The 19,300-nt window shown below is 44.4% G+C and overlaps 1 protein-coding gene across 4 annotated transcripts in view; it reads left to right on the forward strand.

Moving 5' to 3' along the window:
- TOR4A (torsin family 4 member A) overlaps window positions 1–18,880 on the forward strand; it is a 29,685-nt gene extending 10,805 nt beyond the window's left edge. The window contains exons 2-4 of one of the 4 annotated variants that reach the window (XM_075834866.1): window positions 920–1,299; window positions 13,748–13,828; window positions 15,380–18,880. In XM_075834866.1, the coding sequence (XP_075690981.1) occupies window positions 15,432–16,685 (1,254 nt within the window). In that variant the 5' untranslated portion in view covers window positions 920–1,299; window positions 13,748–13,828; window positions 15,380–15,431 and the 3' untranslated portion in view covers window positions 16,686–18,880. Of the gene's footprint in view, window positions 1–919; window positions 1,300–2,822; window positions 2,984–11,251; window positions 11,312–13,747; window positions 13,829–15,379 lie in introns of those variants that run through there. The other 3 variants (XM_075834868.1, XM_075834867.1, XM_075834865.1) reach the window with 3 other exon arrangements.
- Window positions 18,881–19,300: the final 420 nt, after the last annotated feature.

Below are 19,300 nucleotides of genomic sequence, written 5' to 3' on the forward strand. Positions count from 1 at the left end.
TCGGGCGTTTTTGCCCCGAATTACGCCCGAAAATAGCGCCTCAATAGCGCTGACAAACATCTGCCCATTGAAAGCAATGGGCAGACGTTTGTCTGTTCACACGAGGCGTATATTTACGCGCCGCTGTCAAATGACGGCGCGTAAATAGACGCCCGCGTCAAAGAAGTGACCTGTCACTTCTTTGGCCGTAATTGGAGCCGCTATTCATTGACTCCAATGAATAGCAGCGCTAATTACGGCCGTAATTGACGCGGCGTTCAAGCGCCTGCACATGTCGGTACGGCTGAAATTACGGGGATGTTTTCAGGCTGAAACATCCCCGTAATTTCAGCCGTTACGGACCCCCGCCGTGTGAACATACCCTGAGTGTTTAGTCTGGCAAATTTGATGATGATTATTTTCTAGCTGAGAGGCAGCTTGCTGATGCAGAAACCTCCCCTGTTGCTCTGTCTGCAATGAAGACAAGGCAAACTAAGCCTTTCCAGATGAAAAGCAGAAAATAAAAGAAAAATATGCAGAACGTTGTCATTATTCTGCCCACACATGCATGACTGCTAAATTCCGGAACACGAGAGTAGATAGAATTACATCTATACTGACATTTTGTATGTGATTCTACACAGTGAAATTAAACTTTAGTTATACCATTGCCTGACAAGGTAACTGTCATGCCTGAAACCCAGTCCACCATCCCTGCCAATTTCCAGTCACCCAGAAATAACTGCAGCCACAGTATGCTCCATTCACAGGCAAAAAAGCATTAAAAAGAAAAAAAGCCACTCAAACAATGGGAAAAAAGAAATAAATATAATATTTATGTAATGTAATTATGCAAAATCAGTTTAAAAAAAAAAAAAAAGTAAGCAGCTCTGTGTCCAGACTGTAAATAAAACTGCTCTTTCTCCCTCTCTCTCAGCAGGAACTCAAAGACAAAGTACATTGCATCCAGCAAATCAGCTCCTTGTAACCAAACCATTATCACCCTGCTAGAGCCCCCTGCACATGGCCGTAGCCGCAACCCCGGTCCGTGAGTACGGCTACGGTCGCGAACAGTCACTCGCATTTGCGGGCCGTGCTCTTATTATAAAGCATGGGAGCAGAGTCTGTGAAATCAAAAAACAGAACATGTCATATTTTTTGGGGAGCGTAAATATAAGGGAAAGTGTCCGTGGGCCATAGAAATGAATGCGTCCGAACTTTTATCCGCAACTACGGGCCTTAATTGTGGATCAAAACTACGGCCGGGTGCACGGAGCCTAAAACTATATAATCTCTCACTTTTATCAAGCACTGGCAATGGTACGTGTCAAAAGTTGGAGTTTTCATTGACATGGGGCGAGGTTTCCAATCTATAAAAAGATTAAAATAAAATCTATTTAAAAAAAAAAGGAATTTCCTGTAAACAAAAAGTCAATGCTCACCTTATCCAGTTTCTTTTACGTGTCTAGTCGTCTCAGGCTACAATAAATATGGGTCAGCTAGGGGTGAGGGGGTTGTTAGGCAACATTTTAAAGGAGGTGGGTGACGAATATTACCGATTGTTCACCTTTTACTGAATACTTTTGCAACATTTTAGTCAAGTTGTCAGGGAAACTTGTCCTTCTAAGTAACTAAAACCAACATAACTCTTCCGCCTCATGGGACCCTTATCTATACAAGTCTCCTGACATCTGGAAAAGCTTGTTCTAACGAGCGGGTTAGACAGTTCGCACATATTAGGAATCGGTTTACTAATCTTCTAGGTTGTCCGTAATGAAAATACAATTAGAATTATAACCTGAGGGCATTGTCGCCAAGCAGCGCCAATCATATGTGACACGTTGCTGCATCAACTCACGTGTTCCGAATTGAATTAATATGGTCTTAAAGTGATCTCATCTTGAATGTGTATTGTGTTTTTTAGTTTAGATTATGTGGGTTGTGGTTGTCACAGTCCATGGCTTTTTATAGACCAGCTATGTAAATTGCTTACTGTGCTGCCAATAGACCTGAAAGTCTTCTCCGCAATAGTCAGTCTTGTGTTTTACCCTCATTGGATCTCACTTGCGTGTATTAGATCTTAAATGATTGTCTCGCTTTCAATTAAAGCCATTGTGTTAGGACACGGTTACTCAAAGGGTAACTAAACGTTTGACAAACTTCTGACATGTCATAGTGACATGTCGGAAGTTTTGATTGGTGAGGGTCCGAGCACTGAGACCACCACCAATCGCTAAAACGAAGCGGCAGAAGTGCTGTTGTGAGCGCTCAGACGCTTTGTTTCCTGGCTGGAAGGAATGTCTATTCACTGTCTAAACACTTCAGTAACGTTAATGTGTTAGTATAAGACAGCGCATACTGATCTAAAAGGATCCCTATGCGCTGACTAAATGAATGGAGAGAAGTGCATGACGCTGATTGGTCGCTGATTGGTCAGCGTCATACACTCCTCTGTACAACGCCCTCTTGGTCAATAGTAAAACACGCCCAGTTGTCCATTGAGAAACTCATTAGCATAAAGCTAAAATCGCTAATAACGTGGTGAAAATAGATTGTTTTTTTAAATAAAAAGCATTACTGTCACCTACATTACAGCGCCGATCCCCTTATATAGGGGACAGGGCACTTATAATGTGGTGACAGAGCCTCTTTAAAGGGGTTGTCCTGTTTCAGAATGTAATTTTTTTGTATAATTAAAAAAGTTATAACATTTTCCAATATATTAATTAACTCCTCAGGGTTTTCAAGATCTCTGCTTGTTGTCATTCAGTAGAAGCATTTATTGTTTACTTCCAGGGGATAAATTCTGTCCATGGTCATGTGATGGACACACAGGTGCTGGGATCGTTACAGTCATATGATGAACACCCAGGTGGTAGGATCGTTAAAGGGTCATGTAACCGACACACAGGTTGACAGGGCAGGTGACTGGACTCGTCCACTCCCGGGCCGGCACCGACCCCAGTCAAAATGCCACTGCAAGACCTCCTGCCTTCTCCTAACGGTGAGTGACATCAGGCAGAGCAGAGAGTGGTAGCAGTAGGCTACATCTACTGCTCTGGCGGCAGTCTGGCACAAAGTACAAGGGGGAGGGGGGTTGTGTGCACTATGTACAAGGGGGGGTCGTGTGGCACTATGTACAAGGGGGGGTCGTGTGGCACTATGTACAAGGGCGGAGGGGGTCGTGTGGTGCTATGTACAAGAGGGGGCTGTGTGTGGCGCTATCTACAGGGGGCTGTGTGTGGAGCTATTTACAAAGTGGGCTGTGTGCGGCGCAATGTACAAGGGGGCCTGTGTGTGGCGCTATCTACAAGGGGGGCCTTGTGTGTGGCACCATCTACAAGGGGGGGCCTTGTGTGTGGCACCATCTACAAGGGGGGGCCTTGTGTGTGGCACCATCTACAAGGGGGGGCCTTGTGTGTGGCACCATCTACAAGGGGGGCCTTGTGTGTGGCACCATCTACAAGGGGGGGCCTTGTGTGTGGCACCATCTACAAGGGGGGGCCTTGTGTGTGGCGCCATCTACAAGGGGGGCCTTGTGTGTGGCACCATCTACAAGGGGGGCCTTGTGTGTGGCGCCATCTACAAGGGGGGCCTTGTGTGTGGCGCCATCTACAAGGGGGGCCTTGTGTGTGGCGCCATCTACAAGGGGGGCCTTGTGTGTGGCGGCATCCACAAGGGGGGCCTTGTGTGTGGTGCCATCTACAAGGGGGGGCCGTGTGTGGAGCTATCTACAGGGGGCGGTATGTGGCACTATCTATACACAGCCCCCCCTTGTAAATATTACTAACTTTATTTTTTTGTTTTTCAGGTTCCGCTGGACTGTTTGGACTACGTCGTAGATTTGTTGGATTTCTTGGATGATCTACGTTTTTTTAAAATCAAATTGTGAAAGAGGGTTGTGTGGGGGAGTTCTTATTTCAATAAAAAAAAATATTTTCTTATGTTTCTGTGTTTTTTCTTAATACTTTATTAGCGCCTTGGTAATGGCAGTTTTCTGATTGACAGCGTTCATTAGTAAGGCGGGGCTTAGTGTGAGCCAGTAAAAAGGCTGGAACTAACTCTCTATTATTACCCCGGTACTCACCGCCACCAGGGGTGCTGCAAAAAGCCGGGTACGATCCAGTACCTGACCATCTGTAGCGATGGACGAGCACTGGGGTGGCAGCAGGCTGGTATTTTAAGGTTGGGAAGGGCCAAAAACCATGGCCCTTCCCACCCTGGTAATGCTAGGCTGCTGCTATGTTGTATTTGGCTGGTTATGAAAAATGGGGGGGACACAACGTAGTTTTTATTTTTTTTTTAAAAACAATGAAAACTACGTTGTGTCCCCCCCTATTTTCATAACCAGCCAGATTCAACACACCGCAGCAGCCTAGCATTACCAGGGTGGGAAGGGCCATGGTTTTTGGCCCTTCCCAGCCTCATAATACCAGCCTGCTGCCATCCCAGGGCCCGCCCATCACTACAGATGATCAGGTACCGGATCGTACCCGGCTCTTTGCAGCACCCCTGGTGGTGGTGATTCCCGGGTAATAATGGGGTGTTAGTTGCAGCCTTTTTACTGGCTCACACTAAGCCCCGCCTTTGTAATGAACGCTGTCAATCAGACAACTGCCATTACCAAGGCGCTAATAAAGTATTAAAAAAACAGAGACATAAGAAAATATTTTTTATTGAAATAAGAACTCCCCCACACAACCCTCTTGCCCAATTTTATTTAAAAAAACCCTAGATCATCAAAGAAATCCAACAAATCTACGACGTAGTCCAAACAGTCCAGCGGAACCTGCAAAACAAAAAAATAAAGCTAGTAATATGAAGAATAAAAGAACTTCTCCTCACCTCCAGCGACTCCGGTCTTCTTCCCTGCGCTGCAATAGAAACTAGACGTCAATGAAAAATAATTCCCCTTCATGTAACTCTGCTACCTGTCAGCTGAAAAGTCACCCACCACAAGGAAACATTTTTCCCTCTGGCGGATGATTTTTCCCATGACCAGTAGCAGAGTTACACAACTGGAAATAAAATTCCCCATCATGTAACTCTGCTACCTGTCAATCGAAATGTCATCCACCACAGGGTCTCCCTCTTGATTTTCATTGTTCTCAGCCTGTTGGTTTGTCCTGCAGCTGCTGCCGCCGTGATGAGCGAATGTTATACCCAAGATAGGAAAAGTAACACAAAGACGATATAACCGGATCCATAATATCTGTGATATCCATAGTTTTGTTTTGTAAGTCTAGAAATCCGCAGTGAGAATATGACCTTGTTATTTGAAGAAGGATCTGGCCGTGATTTGATGTGTTTATGCGGGATATTGGGCGTGGTATGGGGCGTGGCTTAAAATGGCCCCCCTTTTCCGAATACAAAAGTTGGGGGGTGGTATGTAGGCACACAGGTGCTGGGATCGTTAAAGACACACAGCTCTGATACACATACTGTAACGAGCCTCGAACCTGTGTGTCCAGCACATGACCAGCCTTTTCCACTGAAAGTGAACAATGAATGTTCCTACTGAAGGACAACAAGCAGAGATCTTGAAAACCGTGAGAAATGAATACAGAAAGTATATTGTAACATTGTATAACTTACTATGCAAACAATCACAGATTCGGACATCCCTTTTAAGTCACATAATGCAACTTAGTAATACCCCCAGATTGCAAATTGCACCACACAGCTCCCCCTTGTAAATAGCACCACACTCCCCCTCCCCTGTACTTAGCACCACACTGCAAACGGAGCGGATGTCGTAGTCTACCGATATCACTCTGCCCGACGGGACTCACCAATAGGAGGAGACGAGGAGGTCATGCGGCGCAGCGGCGGAGTTCCACTTCTGACTGGGGTCGGTGACGGCCAGGAGTGGACAAGTCCAATCACCTGACCTTATGTCAAGACGTGAGGTCAGATGACCGGTCAGGTGACTGGATTGCTCCACCCTCAGCATTGACCTCAATTGGCAGCGGTCGGCATAATTTCAGATTCCGCAAAAGTTAAGCGGAATCTGAAAATATGCCCAGCCGCAGCCTGCTCTTCCTTTGCGCTGCGCATGTATATTCTGGCGTATGCGCAGTGAAAAGTTCTGGGAGAATAAGGAAAAATCCGGGACCGCGCTTTTATCTGCCGGACGCTACGGACGGCAGAAAAAAACACCCATTTTTGCAGACTGTCCGTAAATTTACGGACGGTTGGCAACCCCGATCCGCCTGCCGCCCGTGACAGTGACCAGGCTTTAATGTTTAGTGAGCAGGGGGACCGTGGAAGGTGCGCAGGCGTGCACCTTATAGGGAACACTGTACACGACCCCTGGTGACCTAGTGGTATATGCAATACATGGTGGTCCAGTGGTACATACTGTATAGTTGCCAACAGTTCCGAATTTGCCGGGACTGTCGCAAATTTGCAGAGACAGTCCCAGCAAATTACTGTCCCGGACGTGTTCCGGCGACTGCCATATTCAATTGTGTCTGCGTCCTCAGTACCCAAATACAATTGAATACTATAGCAGAGCAGGAAACTCTCCGCTCCCTGCTCTGCCATTCACTGCTCCTCCATATATGGACAGTGACGTCAGGGGCCACCTCTAGGAGCGGAATACCTGCTCCTAGAGGTGTGGCACGATCTACAGAGAGCAGTGTGTGGCATTATCTACAGAGGGCACTCTGGCGTTATCTACATAGGGCACTCTGGCGTTATCTACAGAGGGCACTATCTAAAAAGGGGGTGTGTGGCAGTATCTACTGGGGGTTCGTGTGGCATTATCAACATGATCAGCGTGTGGCACTATCTACTGGGGGCAGTGTGGAGCACCATCTACAAATGGCACTATCCACGCTGGTTTTTAAGCTGCCAGTAGTGGTTAGAACGTATCACCTTTCCCTAGTGATAAAGTGAGACATCACTTGCCTGTAAACAACCAGATAACCAGAGAGAGATACTGGTCACCATAGTCGTTGTCAGCCAAACTAGTGCAGACATTTTTGTTTGTTTATTTGTATGCAGAAATTCTGGGGAGAAAGCCACGCCCCATTAGACACTCCCACCAGATACGCCACACCCCCATAAGCCACACCCTGCAAAGAAACCCCACCCTAAGTGTCGCTGGAAAAAATGTTCAAAAGGTTGGCAACTATGCATACTAAAGCAAGTTCAACCGGATCTAGTGGATTATCAATACACATTGATCTACTGATCATTACTGTCCTAATCCCTGGTGTCCTAGTGTTATATATACTATATCCAGTCCCTGGTACCCTAGTAGTATTTAAAATCCATAATAATCAAGTTGCATATATCGTTACTATTCCCAACGGTATCAACAATGCTAAGTACATACACAACTCAGTGGTATATGCCATGCAGAGTGAACCCTAGTACATATTGTACCCAATTCCTGGTGACCCAGTGGTATACGGTATACAGTCCGTGGTAACCCAGTGGTATGTAACAGTAATAGTGATCAAGTGGCACATACTGTACATAGTCCCTGGTCACCTAGTGATACTACATCAAGATGGTTGATCAGCAGGCGGATTATCAATGAGTAATTACTACTGCCTAATATTCCTGACACTTGACAATATGGCGGCTGTCATTGTATACGTGTCATACGGTAGACCCTATGGTGGAAAGCTTAGGACAGAGTTTAGCTAGACTTATTTCTATGAGTAGATTATTACTAACCAGACTATGAGAACAAGCCCTTCATTCATTTCCAGAGCGGCTGGAGAATTCATCTGTTTTGCATTTACGGTAACGCGACTGGCGACTGCTGCCAACAACAAACCATTTTTCAGAATACGGATTTGCCTCTATAGAATTCCCAATTGATTGTGGAGTCAAATATTTATTTTTAACAGGGATCGTAATAAAATCCACATCAGTCACAGGAACTAAAGGGGCCCTCATTTCAGATATAGAAGGATTTAAAGGGGTATCCACGTTTACAGAATCTATTGCTGGTACTTTTCGCCATTACCGGATATCAGAGGGTGATTTTTTTCACATAAACTTATTGTTATAGAGCTAGTTGCCACCAGCCTATATATAGCTTGGCGTGCCAAGTGCCAGCAATAGACTATCAGGTGGTGCACTTATATTAATGTACTGCCCCCTACTGGCAGTAACGCTATATTCAGACATCTTATTTGCTTTACATTACCCACCAAAAACTAATTATTTGTCGGAAGGTGCCAAATGACACTTGGTCCCTGCTATATCTGGATGTTTAAAGGGTTAAAAGACTCTTTACCTCTGATATGCTATATATATATATTGATAAGGGTTGGGGGCGTAATAGATCTCATTATAAATGACGAGTCCATGATAAAGAAACGGAGGGTGGTTGTCACAACACATTCTCTTCTGTCCTGACAATGGGGATTGTACCGTGACTGTATCTATTCAAATCCTGGAATGGACTAATGGATATTTGCTTGTTAGGTGTGTTTTAATTGTAATAAGGTTCCTGATCCTGATCTTATCTACATGGCCTCTGCCCTGACATCGATTATAGCTGAAACGATCAGGGGGGGGGATTATCCAGTAGGACTTCGCTCAATACATTAATGGGTTTTAGGCCCCGTGCACACGACCGTGGCCGTAATCACGGTCTGTAATTACGGGCACGGCCGGCCACGGACAGTCGTCAGCATTCGCGGGCCTGCTCCCATTATAAAGTATGGGAGCACGGTCCGTAAAAAGCAACAGATAGGATATGTTCTACCCTTTGCGGAAGGTTTATACAGCAGGGACACCTTCCCGTAAATATTCCACATGGATTACAATCTTTGTACAGCGCTGCGGAATATGTTAACGCTATATAAGCAACAGGGAATCCACAAATAAAGGAAGAGATGTAGTGCGCTCTGCGAGAGAAGAAACTTGATGGGGAATGTAGCACTGTGTGGTTGTTTGAGACAGTATCCAACAGGATAGGCTTAGATACAATGGTTCAACTGACAGTATCACATATGATTAACTTAGATATACAATCTTAATAGACGGTATCACAAGTGATAGGCTTATATACGCAGACTCGACAGGCTTAGATACACTAGATCAGCAGACAGTATCGCATGTGATTGGATAAGATATCTTGGCTAAGCAGACAGTATCAAATGTGATTGACTTAAAGAGTATGACGCTGACCAATCAGTGACCAATCAGTGACCAATCAGCCTCATGCACTCCTCTCTATTCATTTCTTCAGCGCATAGTGATCCTGCTAGATCCTTATGTGCTGTCTTATACTAACACATTAACGATACTGAAGTGTTTAGACAGTGAATAGACATTCCACGGGATGTCTATTCACAATCTCTGCACTTCGTTACTCTGTCTGTGGTACTTACAGCAGAGCAAGCGTAATCTCGCGAGATTACTCTGTAGATGACAGGTTACAACGAGATTACGCTTCCTCTGCTGTAACTACCACAGAAACAGTAACGAAGTGCAGAGATTGTGAATAGACATCGCGTCCTGGCTGGAGGTGATGTCTATTCACTGTCTAAACACTTCAGTATCGTTAATGTGTTAGTATAAGACAGCACATACTGATCTAAAAGGATCCCTATGCGCTGCCTAAATGAATGGAGAGGAGTGCATGACGCTGATTGGTCACTGATTGGTCAGCGTCATACACTCCTCTGTACAACGCCCACTTGGTCTAAAGTAAAAACACGCCCACTTGGTCTAAAGTAAAAACACGCCCACTTGGGCATTAAGAAACTCATTAGCATAAATCTAAAATCGTTAATAAAGTGGTGAAAATAGATCGTTTTTCTAAATAAAAAGCACTGCTGTCACCTACATTATGGCGCCCATCTCCTTATGTAGGAGATAGGGCACTTATAATGTGGTGACAGAGCCTCTTTAAGGGGGTTTTACACTGGGTGATTATCGGGCATATCAGTTCATAGAACGCTCGTTGCCGATAATTGCCCTGTGTAAAAAGGGCAGCGATCAGCAGATGAACGAGCAAACGCTGGATCATCCGCTGGTCGTGTCGTTTTAAAAAAAGTTAAAATACTCTCGTTGTCGGCAGCGCATCTTGGTCTGTAAACAGGGAGACGCGCTGCCGACATGATAATAATGTATGGGGACGAGCGATCAGAGTAACGACCGCTCGTCCCCATCCATAGCTCCGCGTGACAGGAGCAAACGAGCGCCGATCAATGATGTTTCGTTGATCGGCGCTCGCTGCACTGTCCGCTTATCGGCCGGTGTAAAAGGCCCTTGAAATATAAAAACTCAGCAGACAGTATCACGCATGATAAGCTTAGATACAGCAGCTCAGCGTTCAGTATCACACATGATAGGATTAGATAGACTAGCTCAGCAGTCAGTAATACATTTGCAATAGTTTCTCCTGGCTCTAATACCCACAGTATATATCTCAGACCAGAGCAGGTAAAATTAAATCGGGTATGATCCAAAGAATACCCTAAATAGCATAAATAAAGTACAACAAAGTTTACCGCTCAGACGGTACCGGTTACAGTCCAATATCAAATCGGTATGGACACTTTCTCCCAGAAAAATGCAGTAGACAGTCCGCAATCCAGTGAGGGTGTAGATGGTAATTCTTATTCCTCTAGTCCCACAGAGCTCCATATCGTCTCTCGATGTTCAAAAGATTCCTGGTAGGAAAAAGATCCTATATCTCTAATAGATGAAAAAGTATTACATTTAATTGGCTTAGATACACCATCTCAACAGACAGGACCACACATAACATGCTTAGATACATTAGCTCAGCAAACATTATTGCATGTGATTGGATTAGATACACTAGTTGAGGCAACAGTATCACACATAAGCTTAGATAACCTGCCTCAGCATACAGTATCACACATGATAGGCTTAGATACACCAGCTCAGGGTCCAGTGTCACTCGTGATAAGCTTAGATACATTATCTCAGCTGACAGTATCACGCGTGATAAGCTTAGATACACTAGATCAGCATACCTAATATATTTGGTGCAACTCGAGTCATACCAAATACACTTATGCCACCTTATGTCTATCGTACATGTACACCAGAATGGCGCCAGTCAATAATGAATTTAACGCCAGTTGCTAAGCCGCACCCCTTCTGAAACAATTGTAAACGTCGTAGCACAAGATAAAAAATGGCGTGAGTCGTTCATAAATACGGTGCACCATTTTTCTAGCCATCGGAAGCTCATAGATTGTGGAATAGTGATAATAAGGAAGTTTCACGCGTCTCCGCCTACAGCTCATTTCCCTTTTAGTGTTGATGGTGTGAGGCTGGGAGACCTGCAGCCGGGACCTCTCACTGTCTATGCTTCCTGCGCGGAGAGGTAATCTTACACGATATATTATTATTATTATATAGCAGATTGCTGGTATGATCCTCTCCTGCAGAATATGAGTCTATGTCCAGCTATTCTACATGAGACAGTTACATGATGACAATGGTTCCTTATTCTGGGTGTAATTGTTGTAATAATATATTCATGACTCGGCTCTTAAACTGTTGTAAGAAGTTGTGCATCTGGTGAGATGCAGTGTCTTGTAGGAGGGCATAGTGGCAGATTTCCCTATTACAGTTTATTATTATCCACAAAACCTAAAATGTCAGAATCTCCCATAGGTGTGTGCCAGCCGCACATGCCCCCTATTGTGTCTCAAGTGCCCTCTTTATTGCCTCAGATGGGCCCTTTGGCACCTGCTTAAGTTTCAATACTTGACCTCTTCAGTATCTGCCCCAGGTGCCCCTTTTGTGCCATCTACAGGTACCCCACTTGTGCCAACCCCAGCTGCCCCTTTAGTGCATCTCTCATGTGCTCCTTTATAGACTTTGCATCAGGTGTACCCCTTAGTACCTGACCTTGTTGTCCTCTTCAGTATCTGCCCCAGGTGCCTATTTTGTGCCCGCCACAGGTGCTTCTTTCAGTGTCTGCACCAAGTTCTCCTATTAATATCTGAAAAAGTTGCCCCCTTAAGGGCCTCCGACCCAGATTCACCCTTTAGTGTGTCCTCCCCAGTCTTCAGTAACTGCTCTAGTTAACCCCTCCAGTGTCTAGGTGCCCCTTTATGTGTGCGTCTTAGGTGCCCTCCCTAACAGCCCCAGACAATCGCTTGCCTTAGGCACTGACTGGACTTATTGCACTGACGTCCCCGCTGCCTTACTGATAAAGCCGTGTGCGCCTCTGAATTTCAGGCTTGTGAACTTCCCAACGCTGGAAGAGATCATTCAGCATTATATTGTTGGTACTTTACTGCTGGAATCAGGACAATTGGATCCCATAATGATTTGCGGAGTACAAACTATCCACCCTGGTGATACAGTTTCAGAGAAATAAATTGCTCTACATTCCTCATTATGTAACGCTGTGTGATACCGCTCGCTAAGCCTATAATGCGGGATACTGACTGCTGCCTCATTGTATCTAAGCCTATTATGTATGATACTGTCCACTGAGCGAGTGTATCTAATCCGATCATGTGTGATACGGACTGCTGAGCCAGTGTATCTAAGCTTATAATTTGTGATACTGACTGCTGAGGCGGTGTATCTAAGCCTATAATGTGTGATACTGTCTGCTGAGCTGATGTACTGTATATAAGTTTGTGTGTGATACTGACTGCTGAGTCAGTGTATCTAATCCTATCATGTGTGATACTGTCTGCTGAGCTGATGTACTGTATATAAGTTTGTGTGTGATACTGACTGCTGAGTCAGTGTATCTAATCCTATCATGTGTGATACTGTCTGCTGAGCCAGTATATCTAATCCTATCATGTGTGATATTGACTGCTGAGCCGGTGTATCTAATCCTATCATGTGTGATACTGTCTGCTGAGCCTCTGTATCTAATCCGATCATGTGTGATATTGACTGCTGAGCCGGTGTATCTAATCCTATCATGTGTGATACTGTCTGCTGAGTCTCTGTATCTAATCCTATCATGTGTGATACTGTCTGCTGAGCCACTGTATCTAATCCTATCATGTGTGATATTGTCTGCTCAACCGGTGTATCTAATCCTTTCACGCGTGTTACTGACTGCTGGAGCGGTGTATCTAATCCTATCACGCGTAATACTGACTGCTGAGCCGATGTTTCTATGCATATAACGCGTGATACTGTCTGCTGAGCTGCTGAATATAAGCTTGTGTGTGATACTGACTGCTGAGCCGCTGTACCTAATCATATCATGTGTGATACTGTCTGCTGAGCCGGCGTATCTAAGCCTATCATGCATGATACTGTGTTCACATCTGTGTTGAAGCCTCCATCAAAAATACAGAAAAAAATAAAAATAAAACAGCTCATGCTGCGCTATTTTTTCCAGTAAAATGACGGACACCATGACGGAACCCATTAAAGTCAATGAGGTACGTCAGGCGCCGTTGGTGTCCCTCATTTGACGGATCCGTTACATACTGAATTCCTTTTTTTGCTTCTATGACGAAAGAAAAACAGAATTCATAACGCAGATGTGAATACAGCGTGAGCCTTCAAGTGTGATACTGTGCTGCGGAGCTGGTGTATCTAATCCTATCATATGTGATACTGTCTGCTGAGCTAGCGTATATCTAAGTCTATTATGTGTGATACAGTATGAGAGAACCACACAGTACTACATCCCCCATCATGCAATGTTAGTGAATTTCAATATAAATTCTCATGCTTCAATGTGGTTCTAGAAGTGTCACCATTATAGTTTATCAACTCATCTTAAACTGAAATTAATCCTAACAGGGGAACACATATTTGCTACCTTTTTCAGATATGAAATGCTTCATCAACAGAAGTAGTCAGGGTTCGTGACCTGAAGATACACTGGCGTCCAAGAGGCAGCGTGCTACAAGTAAGTAATGCAATGAACCTCACTGATCACAGAGTGGCTACAAAGAGCTTCTATCTCTCTGGAGGACCCGGCATGTCCGTGCATTACATGTACAGTCAATAGATTTTATTAGGAACTGTGTAATGCTTCATTTCTCCTGTGGTGGCGCTGCAGGAAAATGAAAGACTAGCTGCCAGGTTCCATCATAGATCCCAGCTGATCGCTCAAGTTCCCAGCAGAGACACACCCTGTGAACGGCTTATTTTTGGGGAACCCTTCTTATTAAAAATATTGTTTAAAGCGGAGAACCCCTTTAAAAAAGGGGCTGTCTCATGAAGACCGTCATTAGGGCATATGAACATCCTAGAGAAATATCCCCCACTTGGGACCCCCTTTATGACCCAGAACGGAGAGCGGCTTTACAAGTGCGGCTGCTCTACTGACGGACTCGAATTCGCCATATACTACATGAACGGCGATTCATTTGAATGGGCACTATGTAATGCTACATTTTCCCTACAGTGACTGCTGCAGTGGATACGCCTATCTGGCCACGACTTCATCCAGCACAATCAGCTGTTTGCCAGGGGTGCCAGGATTCTGATCCACTCCTCTCTAAAAGGGGTTGTCTCTGATTAGACCACACGGGTGCACCTCGGACGTCCGTTTTTCACATCCGAGGTTGCCGATGCTTGTCTGAATGTAGCCATAGGCCTCATGCCATCACCATTTTCATGGCCGTTTCTCACGGATCCGTGTGTCCTTTATGGTATCCGTGTGGTTTCCGTGTGTACTCCGTGTCCATTCCGTGTTTCCGTTTCAAACGGACGTTGTGCTTCCGTTTGGCTCCCGTTAAAAAACGGAAGGTATTGAACTTTATTTGAACTTGTCACATGTCCCAGTCTGTGAACTTTGGCACGCCCGGCCATTGCTAGGGCCACGGATCCGTCAAAAACGGACGGCACACGGAAGTCTTCCGTGTGTTGTCCGTTTTTTTTGACGGACCCATTGACTTGTATGGGCCACGGAATCACTGACCAAAGTAAGACATGCTCTACTTTTGACAGAACGGAACACCAGATCCGTCAAAATAACGGAAGTGCGCATGGGCCCATTGAAATTAATGGGTTCAGGGTGCTATCAGTGACAAAACCAGATAGCACCCTGAAAGATAAAAACTGAAGTGGGCATGAGGCCTAAGAGCCGTTAGGGTAGACAATTTGTCTTCACTTCTCTTTCTAAAGTGCTGCTATTGTGAGATAGTGAAGTGTCAGCCTATAATCTCCACTTATCAGGAATGGACATGTATAACCGGCGTCTTACATCCTGTTTCTGCAAAACTGAGATGCCATAGTCAATCCCCATGTATGAAATGTACAGGAAAGAATAGGTTCGCCTTTTTATAGAAATATAAATTGCTATTTTTGCAGTTCTCTAATACAGTCCTATAGGTTCTTCAAAGTCTAGTTTTCTCCAAGTACACATAGATGGACATGAGGAAATTATAGAATCTAACTATATGGCAGATAAGACGTTTTTTCAAGCTAATGGCAGCTCTTTAATTTTTTATAGATCGACCTTCTCTTGAATATTTTTAAAACTGGAAACCATTGCTAACCAAGGAATGGATGGGACGGAACCTGTCCCAGAGGTCTCAGCCTCAGCAAAGAGGATATCCTTGGTGTCTCCTCTACGTGCGGCCATACGAATACGCAGAAGGATCCGTACCCTGAAGAAAACCAACCTGCAGCTTGATCTATCTGGTAGAAAATCTGCGGACAGTACTAAATTATCCGTGGTTCGACGACAGTTCTCCACCGAGAGAGGTTCCATATCAAGCTTTGATGCCCCTAAATTTTTTAATTTCGATACGCCGTCGTTAGAGCAGGTTGCACTGAGCAGCCTACAACGCAGGAAGAAACGCAAGAGGTCCAGGCCGGTACTCTATCCAGGGAATGGAAAAAAATATCTACCGATAGAACACAAGAGCAAGGCAAAACGTTGCCTCATCCTCTTTATCGGGATTGTTTGCTTACAAATCCTGAACGCTATTGAGAATTTGGACGATAATGTTCTAAAATATGAGCTGGACGGACTGGAGAAAACCATGCAGAGGGAGGTATTTGGACAAAAAATTGCCATTGATAAAATAATGGACATCTTGAAGGACTACCTGGCCACTCATTGGCATAATAAGCCATTGGTGATCTCCATGAATGGACCAAGTGGTGTTGGTAAGAGCCACATGGGTCGGATAGTAGCCAAGCACTTTCGATCGGTTGTTGAAAGCGATTTTGTTCTCCAATACTACGTAATGCACAACTGCCCCAATGACAGCAACGTTGCAACTTGTGAAGCCGAGCTGACCAATATGATATCAGACATGGTCACCCGGGCAGAGATGGAAGAGAAAATACCCATCTTCATATTTGATGAAATGGAGCTTATGCCACCATCTCTTCTGGATACATTGCAAGGTTACTTGAAACTCAACCAAAGTAACGAGTATCTTAACGCCATCTATATCCTTATTAGCAACATAGGAGGCAACGAGGTGACAAAATATTTTCTGCAGAATGTCTCTAGCGACGTCTTAAATGTCCCTCAAGAACTTCACCACATCGTGCAGTCTTCTCTGAGGCAGCATCATAGCATCTGGGATGTTGCCGAAATCGTTCCTTTCATTCTTCTGGAAAAGAGTCATATTGCGAATTGCTTCTTGGACGAATTGTTACGGGAAGGATTGTACCCAGATAATAGAAATGTCGAGAACCTGGCGGGAGAGTTAAAATATTACACCATACGAGACAAACAATATTCCATCACTGGCTGTAAACAGGTTGTAGCCAAGGTGAATCTACTACATCCGTACACATGATCGCTGACTAGTGACTACGGACCTGCGAGTCTTACACTTTCCCACAAAATCTTGAATGACCACCATGGACTGTGCGCAGACGCTGTCAATAGCGGCTCCCTGAAATAATGCTCCTTTACTAGAACAAAGGATATGCAGGACAAGGAGATTATAATAAAAAATGAATAATAAAGGGTGAGTCAGGTGACAGGTAATGACTTCTTTTAAAAAGGTACCAAAGTGGGGCTGTATTAATTTTGGGGGAAAACAAAAACACTTATTCAATTAAAATTAGATTTGTTTAATTTGCTTAAAAAAAAAAATCTTGACTTTTCTCATATGTAGTATTGGTCAGGTTGCTAATTTTTATCCTACGTTCTATAATGATGTGTCAATGGTTTTACAAAAAGATTTAGGGGGTACTTACCATAGAAGCTATGGGACACTTGCAAAGCGGGAGCCAGCCATGGTTGACCCAATCCCCTTTGGTGAAGACTCCCCTCTCCGGAGACACTAAATTGTTTGCAAAGAAGGGGGAAAGAGGGCTGGGAGGGAGAAAGAAATACCAGGACTGGGTGGAAAACCCGGCATCATATTGGCGGGGTCCCATTTTGATCGCTGTAATTTGGCCCTCTTATTCTATGTACGTCACTGGACAGGTTCTATAAAATATGTTAGGGGGCAAAATTACTCTGACTAAATGATCATCAAAAAGCCAAAAAGGAAACCCACCCTTGACTCAAGCCGACATAGGTCACATAACCCACTTCCCAAACTCCTGAAGAACAAGACTCTCCCCCGAAACTTCGGTCACATCATCTGGAAGCTTGTGGAGCAATTTGGCAGGTAATAATAATAATCTTTATTTATATAGCGCCAACACATTACGCAGCACTTTACAATTTAGAGGGAACATGAAACAAACAATATCAGACATTACATAGTGACAAAGTTCATTTACAATTCAAACCAGAACTCCCCTGCTCGCAAGAGCTTACAATCTATGAGGCAAGAGCTTACAATCTATGAGGCAAGAATTTACAATCTATGAGGCAAGAGCTTACAATCTACAACTTCGCCCACTAGTTCAACTTTGGGCATTCTACCCACTGGCCCTACATAGAATATTGCCCCATAGCTGCCCCCACAGATTATAATGCCCCTATAACTGCCTCTACACAGTTTAATGCCCCTATATCTGCCCTCCACAGAGTATAATTCCCCTCATAGCTGCCTCTACATTGTATAATGCCCCTATAACGGACTTCCACGCACTATAATGCCCCTACAGCTGCCCTCACACAGTATAATGCCCCCATATATGCAACCCACACAGAATAAAGTCCCCCATAGCTGCACCCACTCTGTATAATGCCCCCACAGCTCCCACCAATAGTGCCTGATATAAATAATAATCTACATACTCACCTAACCCTATTCCAATGACAAGTGGTGGAGATCCCTCTGCTCCTCTGGTCTGTGTGGCACGGCGCAGACAGGCACGATGACGTCACGGCCTCGAGTCCAGCGATACATAGTGAATGGTAGAGCAGGGACATTACGGCTCCCTGCTCTACCATTGGATTCAACTGTATCTGCATCTTCAGGACGCAGATAAAGTTGAAATCGGGAAAAAAATAATTGCTAAAACTAAAATTCGCAAGATAACGTTGAATTATATTTTTAGATATAATTGCGCTGAATTTCGATTAATTGCCCAACTCTACGCGATACAGTGGCTAAATAACAGTCCTATACAAGAAGTGCTAGATAACACTGTATCATTCTGAAAGGGGTGGTGGAGGATCGGGTGGTACAGGCTACGGGGGCATTTGTCCCGTCTGCCCTCGCTATAATCCTTCCCTGAGAGAGTATGTTTACCAGGAGTGACTAAACCTCGCTGATTTTTTTTAAATAGAAGGTCATGTGACCAGAAAAGCCTAATACCTAATGCACATGACCGTGTGTGCCGGCCGTGTCCCGTCCATGATCTATGGAAAGATATGACATGAGTTATCTTTCCACGGATCGGAGAGTCGGGTCAGTTCTCACGGACCCGATTCACTTGCTTAAGTGAATGGGTCCGTGAAAACTATCGGGCGCCACCCGGATGCCGTGAAAAACGATCCCGAGTGGTACTCGTTCATGTGCAACTGGCATTATAGTCTATTTTTTATGGAAATTTTACAGCCTATAAATGTGTGATGTTAAATTGATGTAGTTTTTGTATAATTTCTGTCCTTATTTTTAATACATTACAATTCTACATGCGTTAAAGTGACGCTCCAGGTTTGTATAACATGACCCTATGGTCAGTGAAGGTTATATTCAGCATAATAAATCTGTTACATCATCCATGACCAAGCTCTGCACAGAGACACAGATACGGTAAAAAGGTCACTGTCCCTTTAAGAACAGAGGTTAGAGGCATTGGATTGTAATAGATACCATTTTTATAATCGTCTAAGAATTTGAGGCTCCTATATGTGTCATGTAGTTATGTTGCTTTAGGTGATAGATACAAGAGCTGGTGCTGGGCATTATGACCCGCATCGTGATATTACAGAGACAGCCTCGGGTACTTACTCTGAATATCACCTGAGCTTAGCCCTTTAATCATGACACACAGAAGAAAA

This window comes from Rhinoderma darwinii, chromosome 8, assembly GCF_050947455.1.
Source record: "Rhinoderma darwinii isolate aRhiDar2 chromosome 8, aRhiDar2.hap1, whole genome shotgun sequence".
In the NCBI taxonomy this organism is placed as follows: domain Eukaryota; kingdom Metazoa; phylum Chordata; class Amphibia; order Anura; family Rhinodermatidae; genus Rhinoderma; species Rhinoderma darwinii.